This window comes from Pezoporus occidentalis, unplaced genomic scaffold, assembly GCF_034315485.1.
Source record: "Pezoporus occidentalis ecotype Australia unplaced genomic scaffold, CSIRO_AGI_Poc_V1 ctg65, whole genome shotgun sequence".
NCBI lineage: Eukaryota > Metazoa > Chordata > Aves > Psittaciformes > Psittacidae > Pezoporus > Pezoporus occidentalis.
Genome location: NW_026915998.1, coordinates 581,499 through 601,552, shown reverse-complemented (window position 1 = coordinate 601,552; position 20,054 = coordinate 581,499). Strand labels below are relative to the sequence as shown.

General features: G+C 57.3%; 1 protein-coding gene across 1 annotated transcript; it reads right to left on the bottom strand.

Annotated features, from left to right (window-relative positions):
- Nucleotides 1-266: 266 nt before the first annotated feature.
- MPP1 (MAGUK p55 scaffold protein 1) lies at nucleotides 267-18,385 on the bottom strand. The gene is made up of 12 exons (XM_062640429.1): nucleotides 18,124-18,385; nucleotides 11,871-12,014; nucleotides 11,466-11,544; nucleotides 10,428-10,513; nucleotides 9,659-9,727; nucleotides 6,376-6,572; nucleotides 6,016-6,122; nucleotides 5,262-5,342; nucleotides 4,681-4,761; nucleotides 4,058-4,260; nucleotides 3,602-3,676; nucleotides 267-1,591 (listed from the first exon to the last, which is right to left on the bottom strand). Exons 1-12 carry the CDS (start codon nucleotides 18,223-18,225, stop codon nucleotides 1,415-1,417), a joined length of 1,401 nt encoding a protein of 466 aa, XP_062496413.1. The 5' UTR covers nucleotides 18,226-18,385; the 3' UTR covers nucleotides 267-1,414.
- Nucleotides 18,386-20,054: the final 1,669 nt, after the last annotated feature.

Here is a 20,054-nt window from a genome sequence, read left to right as displayed (position 1 = left end):
CTGATGTGGACCTTGACCAGAGGGGCCTTTGTTGCTGGTCAGGACTTCACAGATGCCATGGGGCCACCCTCCAAGTGGGTAAAACCCACGTGTACAAAGATGTGCCTGGAAGCTGGGTGTTCTCTTTCCTCCTTTGCCTGTGCTGGAGAGGTCTGATGGTTGCTGGAGGGACTTTTTGGTGCTGGCCTGCCCAACCTTGTGTGTTAGGGGCAGAGAGGTGAGAACAGACTTCCAGGAAGTGCTCAGAGGAAGAGGTACAACACCAGTCATGGCAATGTCTCAGCACACGTTTATTGCTGCTCATTGTTTCCCTGCAGTGGATCAGAACAAAGGTCCCTATTGCACATCGATTGTATTTTTGGCATCCTCTAAGAACCGCACAAGACTTCTGAACCCCTTTCCCTTAGCTGACTGCTGAACACACAAATGAGAGAGTTCACCGAAATGATGGCTATGGTTTGCCCAGGAGCCAGGGTGATGCTTCCCAGACATGGTCACGGTGGGGTTTGTGCTTCACTATACTCCTGCAGGAGTATCCCCTTTGCAGGGATGGCTTTTATGTTCACATACAGTGTGCAAGTACACCCTACAAAAAGCATGCCTGGATGATCTTTGTAGAGATGCTGTTTCTATTGCATGCAACTGCTACTTGTGGCTAGATTTACCCATTGAAATTGTCTGTCCCTCTGGGGTTTAGTCCCTGGGACTTCCTTGGCTGCTGCTGACGCAGTAACAATCCAAGCTGCACGGTGAGAGCTGAGATACACTGAGTTTTTACAGCTACAGTTGCACAGGGGGAATCGCATAGTTCCAGCCTCAGAACGTGGGCTGAGGCCTGCCTGGGGGTGGCAGCCCCATGCCACCAGCATCAAATCCATGCTCTCCTTTTCCTGCTCTTTCCCATGTGTGAGGAGAAACCCTTAGATATAGGAGCGCTGGTGTGTTCTGTGTGAAGCCTCCTAAGGTGTGGGTTTCCTTGCAGCCTCCAGCCAGGCTATTGAGGTGTTTGTGGCAGTGTGCTCATGGTAGGGGACATCTGCCTGCAAAGCCTCTGCTCTTTCACTTCCCTTGGGGCTGATGCAGAGATCATCTGGGTGCTCCAGCAGGACTTCGCTTTCCCCTACCCAGTGAGGTGGGAGCTGTGCTCTGAGCTAACGGGATGCTCTGAGCTTGGCTGTAGCCATTTAACTTAACACTGCGTTGTGGTACCCAGGGAGGCAGCTGTCCCCTGGGCATTCCCTGTCCTGTGTTCCCTTGGGATCCTGTTGTGTGTGTCACCCAATTGAGACCATGTCCGTGGAGCAGCAGAGGAAGGGAGTTGTGCTGGGCTGTGTGTGGATCAGGGAAAGCTGAGGAGGTTTCTCCCCATAGCTGCAGGATGGCTGATGGGAAGCGGCTGGGGTCGGATGCCCTCTCAGTAGACCCAGGAGACAGGCACCCACTGTGGGGAGTTGCAGGCCTGCTCAAAGGCTTCCTGCAGCAGCTGGAGGCTTTCTTCCACCCCGTTGTTGACCAGCGAGAGGTCGAAGTAGTGTGCGTATCGGCTCCGGATGCTCTCCGAATCCTTCCGGAGCTGCTGCAGAGCCTCTGTCTGCAAGAAATAGGACAGTGGATCAGGAGGCTGGGGAGGGAGGAGGGGAACTTCACAGCCCGCCCCAGCAGCCAAACTCCCTCCAACTACCACCAAAACTGCTCAAGTGGTTGCTAAGCATCAGAGCATCCATGCAGTCTGACAAGATAGGAGCTGGTGCATTGTCTCTGGGAGTGTGTCTGGGGGTTTTGCTGGACTTCTGTGCCACGCTGAGAGCATCAGGTTATCTGCTGGAGTGATGACAGAGCTGTTGCACATTGGTCTGGTACTGATCTTTGAAATGCTTTGTGGCAGCTCCCTAGAAGGAGAAGGTTCACCGAGCAGCAGGCTGCCCATTACTACACTATGCAGTGGAGCCAGCTTGAGACCTGAGGCTAGTTTTGAGGTAGGATCCCTGCAGGATGGTCTGTCCCCACCGGCTCTTGACCTGGGCAGCACCGGCTAGCAGGCAGCTTTTGGCTGGGATAGATTTTGTCATAGTAAAAGCAAAGCTGCCTGCCTCCTTCAGCCAGTGTGGCTGTTCTGCACAGCGCCGCAGCTAGCAAGGGCATCCCAGCAGCATGTCTCTGTGTGCCCCTCAATAGCAAAGTCCAGACTCATTTCCACTTAATGTCACCAACAGAGCTTGAAATGCAAGCAGCTCCCTGCTTCTGTGCCTGGAGATGGGCAAAGAGCTTGGGGTGCAGTTCTTGCTGAGCTCTGCTGTGTGCTGCCCAGCAGCTCATGGGGTGGGCAATAAGCAGTGTGCCTGGCTCCTATGAGCTCTGCCAGCTCACGTTTTGGCTCTGTTGCATCCCTCCTGGTAAGCAGCTACCTGAGCTGCAGCAGCAGCTATATATAGTGCCTGCACCAGCAGGGCTGGCCCTGCCCACTGCGGCAGAGCCAGCTCCTCTGCCTGGAGGCAGCCATGGGGTGGGATGCAGCAGGCTGCCCACTGCCCTTCCTGGCCTGGCATTTGCCCCCCCAGCCTTCTGCAACTGGCTTTGCAGCCCTCTGTGCTCACCGTGCTGCTAAATGCCTGTGGGATGCTTGCTCTGCTGCATAAACACTTGCCCTGCAAACTGTTACTTTAAGCTTTATGGACCCCAAATTAGCAAGCTGGGAGAGGTGGTGCTGTCTGGACATAGAATCACAGCATGGTTTGTGTTGGAAGGGAGCTCAAAGCTCATCCAGCTCCACCCCCTGCCACAGGCAGGGACACCTTCCACTAGAGCAGCTTGCTCCAAGCCCCTGTGTCCAACCTGCCCTTGAACACTGCCAGGGATGGGGCAGCCACAGCTTCTCTGGGCACCCTGTGCCAGCGCCTCAGCACCCTCACAGGGAAGAACTTCTCCCTAATGCCTAATTTGAATCTCCCCTCTCTCATCTTCAGTCCATTTCCCTGTGTCCTGGGGGAAAGCCCCTGGACACAAGACCAGGAGGAGCGCTGCTCTGTGGGTTTCCCTGTTCTCCCATCACTTCCCATTTCCCTGCAGAGGTCAGCCCTTTTGGGAGCTGGTCCTGTGTCTTGGCAGGGCAGGCAGCACTGCTCTCTGCAGCCCTGCATCAGGGGCTTCCTGGGCAATGGCAGTGTGGCTGCTAGCCTTGTGGTGCTGCATGAGTTAACTGCAGCATCAGTGCTGCTTTCATCCCAGTTTTGGAGAGATGAGCAGCTTAATGAGGCAGAGAATGAAAGGAGCTGCTGTATGTGTGTCCCATTTGCATAGCCAATGGCAGGACAAATGTTCCTGCTCTGCAGCACTGCTGCAGCTGGAGATGGCCCTGGGTGCTGGGCTGGACACCCCACTACATGTTAAGCACTAAGTATACTGCAAGCATAAGGGTTGTTGGGGGGTGTCAGTCTGGGAGGGAGTCTACAGCTGCAGGAATCACCAGTTCCTGTTTCTCAGGTCTGCTCTCCTGGACCACAAGGATCAGTGCAGCAGAAGAAGCTGATACGGAGCAGAGAGCAAGCCCTGACTGCTGCAGTTCTGCCTGAGCAGAACTCGGGCTCAGTGCCCTGCCACTCACCTGCTCTGCCTTGTCTGTTGGGGCAATGAACACTATGAATGGGGAGAGCTCGGCCGTGCGGACGATCTTCAGGGTCTGGGGAGAGAGAGAAGGGTGCAGTTACCAGAGGGTTTCCATGGGGAGGATAGAAGGGCATCCCCAGCCTGCTCTGAGCTGGGTACTGGACACAGTGCAAAGCAGCACTCACACACTTGGTGCTGGAGAGGGGAAAGGGACCTTGTATGAGGCCGGTGCTGGCCCTGCACCTCCCGTGGCAGCCTGGCCCTGCTGTCATAGCCAGATGTGTGCTGTGACAGGGAACATCCTCACTGCACTCACACGTGGGAATGGAAATGCCGCCCCAGCGCTCCTGGCTTGTTCCTTTGTGAAGGGTGGGTGGGCAAGGGGAGGGCAGGGACAGTGACAGCCAGCGCACAGGGACTTCAATTGGTGGCCACCCCATCCCCTGCTCCCTACCTGAGGCTCAATGTCCAAAATAGCGACCTTGTCCTGCTGATGGATCTTGTGCACTGTTTCAAACTTGGTGCCAAACATGTTTCCCTGGTAGCTTCCAAACTCCAGGAACTCGTTGGCTGAGATGTCCCGGGTCATCTCCTCAGTGGACACAAAGTAGTAGTCCTTCCCATCCACCTCATTCTTCTTCTGGGGTCGTGTGGTGTCTGCACAGAGAGGGACATGGTGGGTGCTGGTGCCCAGAAGGAACAGGGGACAGAGCAGAGCGGGAATGCTCTGCTCTGGATGACCTGGGCATCCTGCCTTCCCTTGTTGAGCAGGAGGCTAGCGCACAGAGGCCCTCAAGACTTGGCTGTACTAATCCCCTTTCCTGCTTGAGGCAATTAGGGAACTCAGCAAGCCCAATGAGAGCTGTTAGGATGCAAAGAGTGAGGTGTCTGCAATGCAGGTGGCAGCAACCCTGCAGCCATTGGCAGGCTCAGCCCATGGGACAGCAGACAGGGTGGCCTCCAACATCAGGGTCTTGGTGGCAAGGAATATCTCCCTGTGTCCCATCTGCTGTCAGAAGGCCCTGGCTCGAGGAGGTGACAAGAAGCGTGTCCTGTGCCTCTGCCCTGGGTACTTACAAGGGGGTGGGTACATGAACTTGTCCGGGTTGTTGCTGAGCAGAGCGTTCTTGATGTGGCTACGGCCCACGCCGCTGGCCCCTGCAGACAAGGAGGGATGGAAGCTGGAGATGGGCTCGGGGAAGCCTGAGGAACGGTGCAGAGCTCCCAAAGCCTTGTCCAGGACCTGCTGCCTGAGCTGGTCTGTGGTGGTTTCCAGCCCTGGAAGCGGCACTCCCTGCCCTGGGCACACTCCCCCATAGCCCCAGCCGGAGAATGGACTGGTGCCTGCTGAGCTGGGCTGCCCATGGCCATAGTGCTCAGCACCCACAGTGCTTGAGTGCTTGCCCCAGAGGCAGCTGGGCAGACCAGAGCTGCTTTAAATAGGAGTCACCCATAAAGACACCCGGGAACTAGAAACTCCTGAGTTAACCCAAGCCCAGCATCACAGTGCAGATGCCAGACCACGTGCAGTGCCACGTGGAGGTCAGCCTGCTTGGTGCCTGCTCCAGGTAGAAGAAATACTCCCCAGAGCTCACTAAGGGCCACACTGCCCCAGCCCTGTACGGTCCCCCCAGGATCCCACGGCACACAGGACCTACCGATGAGCACCAGAGTCTTCCTCTTGAAGGCAGGCAGCCTCACCACCTCCTCATAGGAAACCACATCCAGCTGGTCAAAAACTGGAGCAGAGGAGAAACAAGTGGTCAGAGCTGGTTTGGCTGCAGCAGCAGGGCTATGTGTGTGTCAGGCCAAAGGCAGGTCCTTGGGCAAATGGAGGGAGCATCAGGATTGGGCTGGGAGCTCATCCCTGCTTGGGGAATAGGGCATCTTGCGGAGGGCTATGGGGAGCTGGACCAGCAGCCACCAAAGGAGAAGCCAGGGCAGCTCTCACTCAGTAACAGCTCAGGACAGCAGGAGCTGGGAGCTGCATGGGGAGGCAGCAGGGAGCTTGTTGCTGGGGGAGCTTTATTTATTTTGCTGATTTATGGCCTTGTTTGTTCCTGGTCGGAGCTGTGGGCCAGGCTGGGAGCCAGCACATCCTCAGGGACCCGCCTGGCACGAGGCGTGCTTAGCACAGGGTGTTCGCAGGGTCCCTGCCCCACTGGGGACACAGCAGTTGTGAGGAGCAGTTCAGGCTGCTCCCTAACTGCAGTCAGCAGCCCATGGGGTCTGAGCCTCAGGAGCCCAGCCTCCCAAGGAGCCTAGTGCCAAGAGCCATAGTGGCTGTCACTGCACAGAGCACAGAAGCTCAGTGCCTGGGCTGTTTGGTCTGACTCCATGGACACGTCTGTCCCAGAGGCAGGGGTGATGGCCAGCACTGGGGATGGAGCCCACCGCCCCGCTCACACTCACTTGAGCTGTGCTTGGCCAGGTATTTATCTTTGCACTTCTTCTTCTTCCCAAAGGGGCTGCAGCTCGGGGATTCGCTCTGACCGGACTGGGTGACGCTCGCCACACGCCTGCCAAGAGAGGAGAACACCACCATAGCCCGGCCATCACCCCAGGCCCCGGGGGAGCAGTGGGATTGTCCCTCAGGCATGCAAGGGTGGCTGCTGGGACAGGTAAAGGCTCACCCTGTGGCAGACGAAGGAGACATCTGCCTCCTCTTCCCAGCACTGACACTGGTGTTACCCAACGCAGCCACGCTCCTCATAGCGCATGGTCACTGTTCCCACCTCTGCTCCCAGATCCAGACCAACCCCAGGCACCTACCACTCCTGCAGCTCTGGAGAAGGGATGAGTCCTGCCGACTCGGTGCAGGAGCCCTCCACCCGGCCCTGCCACCAGTTGCTGTCATCCTTGTTTATGATTTGAATCACGTCACCAGTCTGAAACTTCAGCCCCGCTTCCTTGCAGGGGATCAGGTTGTCTTTCTTGGGGTCATAGTCAAACTGCGCCCTCATGAACATCTGCCAAAGAGAGAGCAGGCTGGCATCAGCACGGGCATGCAGGGTGGCTGATCCCAGCCCCTGCTGCTTTGCACACCCCATGAGGCCAGGTAGGGAGAAAGGAGATGCACGAAGCCTTGGGGGGGAAGCTCATGAGCACGGAGCTGCAGTGAGACATGCTGGGAAGAGGGAGGAGGGAAGAAAGAAGGAGGATGGCATCTTGGCCCTACTGGGATCCACTGAAACAACTGCAACCTCTAGCATGCTCCACAGCTTGAGCTTGGACCCTGACATGTAGTCCCCCCACTACACTGCTGCACGGTGTCAATGAGCTGAACCAGCCAGAGGGGAGACCAACACAGGGGCTGCAATGGGGTGAGCAGAGAGAAGCCATCAAAACAGTGTCCCCTGCAATCCCATGTCCTGGGGACTGCAGGGACAGCCACATCTCAATCCCCAGCTGCTGTGCCCTGGCCTCTCCCCAGCACCGTGCACCCCACTGCATGGCACAGGGCCCTCGGGGAGCCCAGCCTGCGATGTCCCTGCCTAGGTCTGTCCTGGCCTCTTCAGCATCAGCTGCTCTCACATTATGTTCCTCGCAGCTGCAATGGCGAATGAGCTGCTGCTGCTCCCAGGGCACTGTGCCACCATCCTGGGGCTGGGCAAGCCCCGGGCACCAGGAAAGCATGGGAAAGTGGCCCTTCCCTGTCCCTCCCTCTTTGGGAGGGAGTCTGCAGTGCCTGCTGCCACCAGGGCAGATGATGCTGCTGCCTCCCACAGCCTCAAGCCCTCCTTGGGCTCTCACAGCCCCTGAATATCTTTGCATGGTCAGGCAAGGAATGGCATTATAGCCTTTTGCACATGGAGTTGCTCAGGAAGAACAGACCGTCAGGGAGCAGCAGGATGGATGAGAGTCACCTATCCCTGGGAGGAGGGCAGAGCACGCGTGTGCACCCAGTGTTTTCTGCATTGCCGTTTGCTCTCGGTGCCTGGGTGAACGGTTCCTCACCTGAAACGCTGCTGCAGCTGCAACGTGTCCCTGACACGGGCACCCTATCAAGTTATTCATCCCAGAAATGCAGCACGTAGCAAAGGGGCAAAGGGATTCCTGTGGGGTGATGCCGATGTCCTGTGCTCAGGTGAGATAGGCAGGGCCTGGAAATTCATCCTCACTGGGTAGGGTAAACCATGCTGCCCTTGTTCCAAAGGAAAACCATGTCCCACAGTGGGTCCTCCTTCAGCCCTGCTGCTGGAGGCACAGGGCCAGCAGGACATGAATAATGGCTCCCTTTCAGTGCCAGAAAAGCAGAGCATACGGATCAAGCTGTGACATGAGAGCTCACAATGGGAGACAATAAGAGTGGAATCTCCTTTCAGGATAAGGACTGATGCTTGCTTTGAAAGCACTCTCTGGCACCAGGAAGATGGCCACCAACACATACACACGAGGGATGCACAGCAAGCACTGCCTGGAGCCCTCTGCTCCCACAAGCCCCAGTACACCAAGGCAGACAAAGAAAGACCCTGCCTTACACCTATTCGGAGTCAGCATCAGACAGCTCCAGGCATCACAGACAGACTGCAACAGGCCAGCTCCAAACGCCAGCTATTTGTCTGCCTGCTGCCTGTGCCCTCCCTGGGGCTAGAAGCCCAGGTACCAAGCAGGCTCCAGCATAGGAAGCCCTAGTCTTTATAGCCAGAAGGCTGCTGTTTGTGCCTCGGAACAGGTCGGAGGTGACCTCGAGAGCCCACAGTGGTCAGTGCATTAGGATCCTCCAAGCAGCCCTGCCCCAAGAGACACTCAGGGGCCTCAAAGTAGCTGGTTACCAGGCTGCAGGGCAAGCCAGGTGAGCAGGGTTTGTGATGCCGGGACCCGCACTGTCCTGCCTGCCAGGCCGTGGGATGAAGGTCATCACAGGGATCCAGTGAAAGAGAAGAACACTCTCAGCAGTGGACTGCAACAAGCAGAGACGCAGGCAGCCCATGAGCTGACAGCACCACGGCCCTGGGCACAGCAAGAGGAAGGACAACTGCTGCTGCTGGAAGGAGTTTGTTCCCTGTGTCCTTCCCTGAGCCCGTGGCCAGTGTTGGGTGAGTCAGCAGCTGTGTTCTTCTCCTCAGAGGTAGCTTTTCCCCTGGCACTGAGCTGGCTGGGTCAGGCCAGGGAGGGCAGACGGACAGCAGGACAGGCATGGGGCTGTTTGATAAACAAACACATGCAAGGCTGGGTAAGCTGGAATGGGGACAATGTGTGTTGAGCAAGCCACGGAGGCAGCTTTCAGCTGTCATCATGTTCACATGTCACTGCTCTGCGTAAGGAAAGAGGGTGCCATGGGCTCCCCCAGCTCATCCCTCTGCCTCTGAGCTCCCCTCCCACTCCTGCCTGTCCATGATGCGGTGCCTGCATTGGGATTGGCTCCTGCACCCAGAGACAGGACAGCATCCTGCATCCCAGCCACCACACACCGAACCCTTGGCATAGGAGCCAGCCCTCCCCTATCCTGAGCATCCTGAGCCGCAGCAGGAGTCCAAAGGCAGAGCCAGGCAGTGTCACCGTGTCGCAGCACATCACCCCCACCCCAGCAGAGGCAGCACAAGGAGCTGCCTTCCTCTCCCCCGGCGCTTCCGTCCTCCCACTCGCTGCTCACAAGCGCGCTGGTGGCATCCGGACCTGCGCCACCCTCCCTGCACTGATGCACTGAGCATCAGGGACGGTGCGGAGCAGCCAGAGCCTGGGAGGAGCTGCTGTGGCCCTGCCAGGGGGATGTGGCTCTAACGGCTGCGGCTCTGAAGGTGGCAGGAAACTCTCTGACGCTTCCTGGTGTGCCCAAGCCGCTGCTTTATCATCACCAAACACTGCATGCATGTACCGCTGCGGCTCGGGAGCCAGCATCCCTACATACATATTGGGGAAATGGGGCCGAAATCTGCTCCTTTGCAGCAATGTAAGCACAGGATAGGTCCCTTCATCCTCACTGGCAGCCATCCCCAGGGCTCAGCACAGCTCTCTCTCCAGCACTGGTCCCCTGTGCTTTGCTCTGGTCCCTCCCCAGCCCCATAAGCCATGTCCCATGTCCCAGCACAGTGGGTCTGGAGGCTGCACTTACCTGGAGAGCAGGCAGGCGGCTTTGCTGGTTGGGAATGACTTTTATTGAGACCATGCCCTTGGTTTCTTTCTAGTGAAGAAGGAAGGGGAGAAAGAAGAGTTGGAGGAGGTGGTGCCTGGAGGCAGCAGCCTCCTTCCCTCCTGGTGACATTAGAGGCACAGCACTCCCTTGCCTGCCACAAGCCACTGTTGCTCCACACCAAGACCTATTCAGTCCTGTGGGTATAACCACACTTGGAGGCTTGGAGGGGCCTCCTGGGCCAACCATCCTCAGGAGGCAAAGACAAGCTCCTCCTTGGAGCAAGGATGTCCCACCAGGCAGGAAAGGAGCATGGCACAAAGCTATCTCCAGCAAGGGCCTATCAGGGTCACCATGACCTCAACAGCAAGAAAACAGCACCAAGGAGACCCATAGGAGAGCCTCAGGGCTGCAAGAGCAGCCAGCCCCTGGTCTGGAGTTGCACAGCAGCCTTGGCAAGGAGAGGTGGTTTCCAAGCCCCACGCACATCAGCACGTCAGGGCCCCAGCCAACAGCCTTCACTGCTGCTCCCAGGGCCAGAAACAAGCAGCAAGCACAGACCACCAAGGCTGTATGGAGACCTGGTGCTCAGCTGTATCACAGCACCCTGGTACAGCCACACCACACTGCAGCAGGCAGCTGTGTGCTGGCTCTAGTATCTAGGAGGGGGTGAATGCTGAACCAGCATGCACATCTGCAGGCCAAAGGAGGTCTTTCCTAGGGAACAGCCCTGCCAAACACAGATACCTACCAGCATCTTCTGCAGCTGGTCAACTGAGTGGTTGCTCACACTCTGCCCATTGATTTCTATGATTTCATCACCCACGTGAAGGGAGCCTGCCAGCAACAGGAGAAACATCAAAGTGCAGGACTGGACAGGAGCCACTCATCAAACCAACACAGCTCCACCAGCCTCCGACCCCCTGGGCAAGCTGTGGCCAGGACACTGGGGTGTTTGTCTGGAGCCCATAGAGCCACACATGTCACCTAAGCACATGGGACTAAAGCCCCTCCACCCAATACACGGTCTTCACCTAGTTTGATGGTCGCCAGGTTGCTTTCCACTGTGTGTCTTTCAGTGCTTTAGACTGATCAAAGTACCTGTTTCAACCCCATGTACCCCACCTGCAGCCAAGTGACAGCCTCCTTAGCAGAAGCTGTCTTGACTGTGTGTGGTTTCAGTTTATATACCCAGCCAGATTACAGCCTCAGATATACTGCTACCAAATCAAGCTCCAATAGTGTTACTGGAATGACTCCTATGTTATTTTGGCAGGGGTAAGCTCAGACTTCCCACTTGGATCCAAGGCTGGAAAAGGGACTACTTCTAAGCACAGAACATCTCATTTCCATGTCCCCTTGGCAAGACCCAAAACCAGAAAATAGCACCTATTTATGTCTTTTGGCACCTTCATGTGGTCTGCAAAGCCAATCCACAGCAAGCCTGTCCCACCTGTGCACTTTAGGAGTGGGAAGAGCTTCCCATGCAGTCTCTGGGGTATGACCCATCTCTTGTTACAGTGACCCCATCACGAGATGGAGACAGACGGTCTCTGGTTCCTTTTTGGGAGAGCCCTTCCCCCTATCCTTTATTTCTCCCTAAAGCCTGCAGTGCATTAACATGCCAACCATGCAGACAGACCAGCGAGCCCCGAGCTCCTGGCATATCCCTGCTGGAGGAACGGACACCGATGTCCTCACCGCAGGGGAAAGCCAGCAGTGCTGGGGGGCAACCCTATCTCTGCAGACGTGCATGCCACACACACTGCCTCTATGAGGGCCTCGTTACCTTGTCTGTGAATCATGCCCCCGTGGAAGATCCTGGCCACCATGCAACTCTGCTTGTCGTTGAGCTTCAGCGTGATTCCCTGGAAGACAGGAAAACCCATGACTGCTTGCTGCAGGGGAAGAGCTGCCGTGCTCTCAGCAAAGTCCTCTCCTTGCCCATGTCCATGGTGGGCTGTGCAGTGGCTTAGGGAAGCCCCCGCAGCTCCTCTTGGCACAAGCATCGCCACCCTTTGACGGGACTCGCTCCCACGTTGGACTTGCAGGATCCAGCACCTCCATCCCATGGCTAAGGGCTCCGGTGATCTCCTGCTTCCCCTGAGGCCAGCCTGTGGGCACGGTTCTACCTGCCCCTCCGCCCCTCCCGGGTGCCACCAGGCCTTGGGACTGGGATCTTGCCAGCTCTCACCATGGGCTCTTCCATGACCTTTTCGAACTGGACGAGGCGTATCTTGCGCATCTCGCGGCCGTTGCTGTGGGAAGGGCTGCCCCCGGGCACTGAGCCGTTGGTATAAATGTCCTCAGTGATGGCGTTCGGGGACTGAGTGATGGCCTGTCGGGGCAAAACAAACACTGGCGTTTAGGGGCCTGGGGGTGCCGGCTCCCTGCTGCGGGGCTGAGCTACTCCACCACGTTAGGGTGCATGGGGTGCAAGTGGGACACAGGGGAGCAGAGACCCATGGGCTGGAGGACAGGATTAGAAGAGCAAGAGAAGAAAAAGAGTTCAGGCTGGATATGAGGAGGAAGTTCTTTACTGTGAGGGTGGTGAGGCACTGGAATGGGTTGCCCAAAGAAGTGGTGAATGCTCCATCCCTGGCAGTGTTCGGATCTAGATTGGACAGAGCCTTGGGTGACATGGTTTAATGTGAGGTTTCCCTGTGCATGGCAAGGGGTTGGAACTGGATGATCTTAAGGTCCTTTCCAACCCTAACTATTCTATGTTCTATGATTCTGTGAAAGAGCTTCAGCCTCGAAGATATGGATGTGGGCTTGATCTGCAGTTTTCCAGCCTGGGAAACACAGGAGGTAAGAAAACTTTGGATATGCTACAGGTACCAGAAGCCAAGAGTCCACAGCTGATCATCTTCTGCATCAATGAGTCCCAAACCCTACCTGTGTCTTGCAGCAGCACTTGGCTCACAGCTGGCTTGTTGCAGAGCATAAAGCCCAGGACAGCTTCACCAAGCGAACGGAGCAGTTTGTGACACCCCCGAGACCAGGGCCAAGCTCTGCTCTTGCTCAGCTCACAAGTTCAACCTCTCCTCATCTACATCAATGGCAACCGACACAGTGCGGAGCCATGCGCGCATCCAGGCACCAAAGGTAATGTGCTCCCAGTCAATCCACAAACTCCCTGTTTCCCTCCCCAGCTCCTAGCAGCAGACCAGCACTGGGAAACCATGCAGGGGCTTTCAGCCACGGGAAACCCTCTGCTCTTGTGCAGTTTGTAGCGTGCTCCCAGCAGCGCCCAGCTTGGGAACGACAGCCAGCAAACCTGCGGGGACACCAGCAAGGTCCTCGCTTGCTGTAGTCCTGCACCAGCACCGCGGCCACACCGTGCCCAGCCAGGCACAGCCAACACTTCTCCTCGATGCACGCCGCCCTGCCAGCATCCAGCGGAGTGCCAGGGCCCTGGGCTCCAAGCCAGCGCCTGGGAAGTGGTGCCCTGACCCTCTGCCCCGGCTTGCTCTTACCCACTGCAGGCACCCAGCCCAGAGCCAGAGGCTGCAGCCCCACTGCTGCCAAGGGGTGAGGTGCAGCCAGGCCGTGGGGAGGTCCATGTGGGTGCAACTGGGGTGAAAAGCATTGGCTGGTGGGGCGCGGGCACGGCACTGAACCACAACAGAATCGGCTTGGTTAGGGATGTGCCAGAGCGCTGTCAAGCTGAGACCGGCCCTGTGCCGTGGTGGAAAGCAGGGAGGGAGCCGAGAGCAGAGGCAGCAGAGCCAGGACTACCCAGGACAGAGGCACTGGTAGAGAGGGATGGACCATGGGCACTGTTGTAGTCTTGACCTTAAGCACTGGTGGGTCTGGGCTGGTACAGAAAGGATGGAGGGAGTCTTGTGCCCACACTGCAGCAACAGGGAAGATGTGGGATTTATTTTTAAGCCAACTACTTATAAAAGAGCCAACCAGTCTCCTCCTCAGAGGAAAAAAAGCGACCACGTGGGCTCCAGCTGCCAGTGGCTTAAACAGGGAGGAGGAGGAGGAGGCTGAATCCCAGCCCAGATGCCCCCCCAAGCCTGCCTTTCCAACCCCAGCAGGGCACGCTGCTACCATACCATGCGCAGGGCAGTGGGACAGATCCAGCAGTGCGGTGCTCAGAGCCAGCTCTCTGCTGAGCCAGCTCTGGGAGAAGGAGGAGGAGGAGGAGGAACTTCTCCAGCCTTGCCCAAGGCCAAAGTGCCCGTGAGGTGGTTTGAGTCAGCACAGATCACGCTTATCTTGGTCAGACCCTGGCAAAGCGTTTCCCTATGCAATCCCTGGCTTCAAAGCTCCAGGCTCAGCAGAGCCCAGTGACCAAGGTCCCAAGCACAGCCTGCTCCAAGGGTTGGGAGTCACTGTCCCCACCACCCCTGCCAGCTGAGCCTCCCAGCCCTCACCTTTGCTTTTTGCTGAGAGCTGGAGAAAGCACCCAGCCCTCGATGCTGACGCAGCACTATTGTCACTCTGGTGACTCCCTCAGAGCGAGCCTTGTCACCAGGCACCGCCTGCCATGCCACCAGTCACTTAATGGCAGCTCTGGACACAGCAGGGTGCTCCACCGACCCCCAGACAGAGCCATGCTGGGACGGTGTGGGCTTCTCCTGACCACACTGGGCAGCCGGTGGACAGGGATGGGAAAACGCCTGGCACACAAGGAGGACCAGGAGATTCCAGCCCCGGTGCTCGGCATCCAGCAGCCACAGGACACGCGTGTGGCTCTCATGTGAGCCAGCCGTGCCTATCACCCACCCTGCGCTCTTCCAGCAGCCACCACGCTCTTGTCTGGCTTGGCCCAGCATCGCCTGTGACCTCAAGAGCCTTTCAGTTCATGCTGGCAGCCGGCCATACCCGGCTACTTACGTTCTGCTCTGCAGGAAACATCTGCGAGTGCTGCTAAGAGCCGGCTCTGCGGCCACCAGCCACTGCTGGCTCTGAGCTGGTCACCGCTGGGGCCAGCCTGGGGGCACACATGGGGCGAGGAGGTTGTGGGGCTGAGCTGTGCGACTGCACCCAGGGGAGCTGCTCAGCCATACGGGTGCCTTGCAGCTGGCTGCTGAGGGCACGGATCCTCACGCGCAACGGTGGCAACGCAACCAGCTCCAAAGAGGTGAGCCCCAGCTCCCTGCCTGCCTTTTCCTCAAGAGCCCGGATTTCACATCTCAAGGCAGAGGGCAGGGCAGCGAATTCCTCAGGAGGGAATTCAATCGGTGTGGAGCAATCCTTGGCGAGGACCTTGGTGTCCTGTCCCCAGCGGGGTCACTCCTGTGCCAGGGTTGCTCTGGCTGTTGTGCTGGCTCAGCCGGGCTGCGTGCCACGGGCACATCAAACATTAACCAGCAGCTTGTTTGCAGGAGGCTGGAGCAGCACTTGGGGAAAGCAGCACCGCAGTGCAAAGGGCACCTTTGGTTCCTGGGCTCTCCTTGCTGCTCGAACCAAGAGGTTTCAACACCGGGTGGTTGGGGAAGAGCAGGGCACCCTGGGGGGATGTGGTCAGATGCTGCTGGCTTCACCAAGCAGCCCCCCAAAGTACAGCAGCTCGGATACAGGAGGGAATCCTGGAGCTGGGATCCCCTGGGCCTACATACCCTCTCGGCTGGCATGGAGACACGCTGTGCCACCCACAGAATCCCAGCTCCCTCCAGGAACCGTTATCCCTCACATTATAATTACCATGGGTGCGTGCAGGGAGGCTGGTGGCTGTTTGGTGGAGAGGTGTCCTGGCCCAGCAATCTCTCCTCCCACCCTCCAGTGCTCCAACCTCACCCCCCCACCAGCCAGCAGATGTGTGCATCACAGTCTCAGCACGGCTTAAGCAACACAGCAATGTGTAAAAAGAGCAAACTAGCAAAACAAAACCCCAGCCTTGACTCTGGGAGCTGGTTTTGGGCTGCTCCAGCAGGCTGAGAAGCAACAGGGCATTTAGAAGTAATTCAACCCTGCTGGGGGCTACTGCCTTCTCAGGTCTGCCAGCACAAGGAGCAACCTCACACAAGACCCCTTCCAGCAACAAACCAGAAAGACATTTGAATCAAACATTGCTAACACTGGGAAAAGGCCCCAGCAACACCAATACGTTGCAGACAGAAGGGGAACAGAGAGGGATACAAGCGGCTGTGGAGGTTAGAAGATGCCACCAGCTCTGCACACCCTCAAACTGACTCCATATCATGGAGCTCTGCAATGGGGAAGGGCCAGGTTTTCACGGAAGCACAGTCAGTTTTGCTGAGGCTCCATTTTCCCACCTGATGCAGCCTCCAGATGTGTTTATGAAACCAGCCACCTCCAAAGGAGAAGCAGTAAAGCCACAGCACTGACAGCAGAAACCCAACGAGCTGCCTGGCCGCTCCATCCCCACCTTCCACAACAAGCCTTGCAAAACCACTTCTCTCCAGAAGCCGTCATAGACTGGAACATGGCAACATGAAATGAAAACGCATTTGGGATGGAAAGGCTGGAGCCAGCCCTCCACACTTCATTTTGGTCAAGGCCAGAAGTTTTGCTCAGTTTTCAACCATTAGTTTTGGCCACAGTCACTTCAGGATTTGATCCCTTGGGAATGTGGCCTCAGTTTGCTTTGGAGCTGGTGCCAGGTAGATGTCAGGAACCACTGCCCACAGGGATATGCAGTGTCTCCTCTGCACCCACAGGCTCAGGTCTCCCCAGAAGCACCCACTTCTTCTTTACCAGACTCCCAAAGGTCACATTTGCTGCCCATTTTACAGCTGATCAATTGAGTCACAGGCGATAATGAAACATGCCCCAGGGCACCCTGACAGCCAGGAGCACAGCTGAGAATAAAGCCCACACCTTTTTGGTACATCTGTGTTTGTCAGCTGGGAGATAAGGACAAGATATGGGCTCACTGGAAGCAGGCAAGTGGCTCCCTCCACTTTAGCTTGTTTTCTAGCAATAACACGGCTTCCACGCACCGAGGGCTTGCGTGTCAAGGGAGGAACACAAGAAATGGGGAAGAGAAACCTCCCGGCTGCTCTGTTTGACTCCAGCCAAAGAGCAGCTGGACCCAGTTGCCCTCCCCAGAGCTGCTGCTGGGTGATATCCCCCCTTTCCCACAGAGGGGCTCACAGCATCCATGGGTCAGCACCATCTCTGTATGCCCGCAACAAGCACAAGTGGCTGGCAAGCTCAGGACATGTAACCCCTGTTGGGTGCCAGCTCTGCAGAGCTCCTCTTAAAAGACCCAAGGCAGATCCCAGTTCACCATCTCTCTCTTTATCCCTATTGGAATAAACATACTGTAGCAGCAGGGAGCTGTAGGCCAGCTCCTACATTTTGCGTGCCCTCCTGCCTGCCATTGGTGATTTATCCCTGCTCTGCCTGCAGCCAGGCAGGCCCTCTGCTTGGATCCTGCAGGCAGAGGGATGGCAGAGCTCCTCTCAGCAGCTGCCTGATCCAGCCACTTGGCTTTAAAAGCTTTTTATCTTTCTTTTCCCTCTTCGTAAGCAGTCTGCCAAGGTTGAGCCATAAAAAGTGCACGAACCACTGGTGTGGGATACATCAGACAAGCCTCTTTTGGATGCCACAGTGTCCAACAGGATGGGCCAAGGACAGCACTTCAGGACAATTTCCTCCCTGCTCTGAAGCTCCCCACAGCGGCAATGAGCCCTCAGCCCAGGCACATTATGCCATGGCTCCATCAGGGACTCCTGTTCAGAGCTGAAAATCTCTGCTGGACAAAAGCACCGTCTGTTTAGCACTGGGAACTGCTGACCTTCTTCTGGCTGTACCCAAGCTACCACAGATGACACTGGCTGGGGAAGGAGCACTCCAAGCAGAACCCATGGCTCCTTCCCTGGAAGTGGGGTGCCAGCCCATTCCCTGTGCCAGAGACGGAGTGTGAGGGGCTGTCTGCATCCTCCTTCTCTGGGGCTTAAGACCATGATCACCAGCACCCCTCCAGCCCATGCTGCAGACCTGGATGTTGCTCAAGCTGAATCAGCTCATGTGACAGGCAGTTCCAGATCAGACCAGCTACAACTTTGCAGCAAAACAAGCACAAGCTCCTCCGTGGCAGGATGCTGAAGCCTTCCTCCCCTGCTCCCTTCAGCTCCTTCTTCCCTGCCCGGCCGTGCTGGCTGACCATTCCCCTAAGGTACCCCCAGCAAACAGCCCTGCTCCTGGAGAGCTGGGAACCAGCAGTGCCACATGCAAGGCTCATACATGGGTGTCCATTGCCTGCCTGCCTGCCATCGGGTCTCTGCCTTAGGGGCCCTGCTCCCTTTGTGTGTGCGGGAAGGACGGGATGGAGAGGCCCCCGGGGCGCAGGGTGCTGAGCTAAGGGCCAGCAGGGCAAACGGGGGACATGGGAAGGGTCACCCTGGGGCTCTCTGACCGGCCTCGGCAGGGAAGGGGCCCGAGGGATGGGGGGGGTCGGAGTCGCGCTCTCCCGGAGGCGCCGCTGCTGGGGCGGATCGGGGCTGCCTCCGGCCGCCGCTCACCTCGGGCTTGGCCCGGTTCTGCAGGAGGTGCTCCAGGTAGAGGTCGGAGAGCGCGGTCCGCATGCTGCCGGCGCTGGCGCTGCGCCCCGACTTGAGGGTCATCCCGCCGCCGCTCCGCCGCCGCTGCCGCTCCGCCACCGCCGCCAGCAGCTGCAGCCGGTTCCGCTGGCTCCAGCAGAGCGGCCCGGCCACGGCCCCGGCCCCGGCTCCGGCTGCAGCAGCGCCGCGGGCTCCCCGCACGCTCCGCCCGTGTGGCAGCGGGGGAAGGCCGGCGGGCGGAGCCAGCGGAGGGGCAGGACCAGAGCCGGCCCCGCGGGCAGCGCCGCCGCGTGGTGCCGCGTCCCGCCCGGGTGGGTGCCCAGCGGCCCTTGGTGGGGATGGAGCGCAGGGGATGGGGCTCGGCGTCCTCGCACCGCCAGCAGCAGCTCAGAGCATCGCCTGGCTGCCGCCATGGGGTCTCTTCTCCCCATCGTGTCTCTGTTGCGAACAGCTCCTGGGTCCTGCCTGCCCCGGGATGTGCCCAAGCACAGACAAGCCTGGATGCTCATGGAAGCCTGCGTCCCTAGCAACAGCTCCTGTGGTTGCCAAAATCACCGCAGGAGGCTGGGTCTGAGGCAGGCTTCATGCCCTCACAGTCAGGGCAGAGGTCCAGCAATGACATGGGGAGCACGCCTCCAAAGCAGTGTTGGTGCACAGAGGGCTCTCATAAGCTGATGGTCATCCCTGGGCCCCGCAGGTATGCTGAGAGGGATGTGCTGTGCTCTGGGGTGCCTCCAAGGTGAGGAGATCCAGGGACTTCTTCTAAGAAACTTAGTCTTGCAGCAGAACTCGCTACTGGGGAGAGCAGAGAGACACAGGGAAGCCTCCTTTTTCTTGTCTCTGACATGCAGAGCAGCTCAAACTGGATGCCTCCAAAGAGGGACCCCAAACAGAGAAATCCCTGGGCAATTACACCCTCACAATCAAAGCTCCTCACCCTTTCTTCATGCAACAGTTCTGACCAGTAGTTAATATGACTATTTTTATATTAATTATACAGTAACTAATATGACCATTACCTAAATCCTAATGGTTTTGGGGTCTTCCTGTTCTTCACTGGGTCCCTTCATTGTCCCTGTTTTTTCTTTTCTTCTAGGTTGTTTTTTTTCCTCTTATCTCTAAGGTTGCTGTGTCAGCTGACAATGGCAGCAGCCTTCCTTGCTTCCTTATCTTCCAGTCTGAACCAGCTCTGGGTCCTTCTTTTACACAACTAGGTAAAAGTTCAGTGTATCGGGATGAAAGTCCACAGCTTGCAGCCTAAGGCTTTGACAAATTTAGCTACTAAAGCTAAGCAAGTTATGCTAAGCAAATTCTGTATAAGTAGCATACATATTTATGGAGCATCCTCAGCCAGGGGCTGAGGCAACCTGGGGGGAGAGCAAGCCTGGCCTCTCCTGAAGAGAGTGGCTTGTTGGGGAAGAGTATGGGCATACAGTGGGATTGTGGGGCATGGCTTTGAAACATGCTGCCCTGAGCACATCCTGAGCACAGCCGCCTTGGCTCCAGGCTCCTCCTGCACTCACAGGCTAGAAGCAAGCTGGTAACAACGTGGGGTAGGAGGCAAGAGATATGGAGAGCAGATAGAAGCCCTGGAATTAATCATGGAATATGTAGTAGGAGTGAGAAATGTGACAAGAGACGCCTGACAGACAGGAAAGGGAAGTCCAAGTCTGTTCATTCCCTCTTGGTTACGCACAGGGAAACCAAGGCGGAGGAGGCGGTGAGCAGCTTGGTCCTAGTGCCATGGCTGAAGTGGGAATCGGGCTGCGCTTGCCCAGGTTCATTCCCTGTTGGCCGTGGTCCCTGCTCAGGTATTCTCTTCAGCATTCTGCTGCCTGTTTTGGTTATGTGCTGGCAACCTCTTCTGAGAATAGTGCCCATCTTCCCAGCTA

Coding starts and splice junctions, on each gene's coding strand:
- MPP1 (XM_062640429.1), bottom strand. CDS start 18,225: ATGACCCTCAAGTCGGGGCGCAGCGCCAGCGCCGGCAGCATGCGGACC. Junction 11,545..11,870: donor AGGTCATGGAAGAGCCCATG/GTGAGAGCTGGC, acceptor CCTGTCTTCCAG/GGAATCACGCTGAAGCTCAA. Junction 4,762..5,261: donor GAAGACTCTGGTGCTCATCG/GTAGGTCCTGTG, acceptor CCTTGTCTGCAG/GGGCCAGCGGCGTGGGCCGT.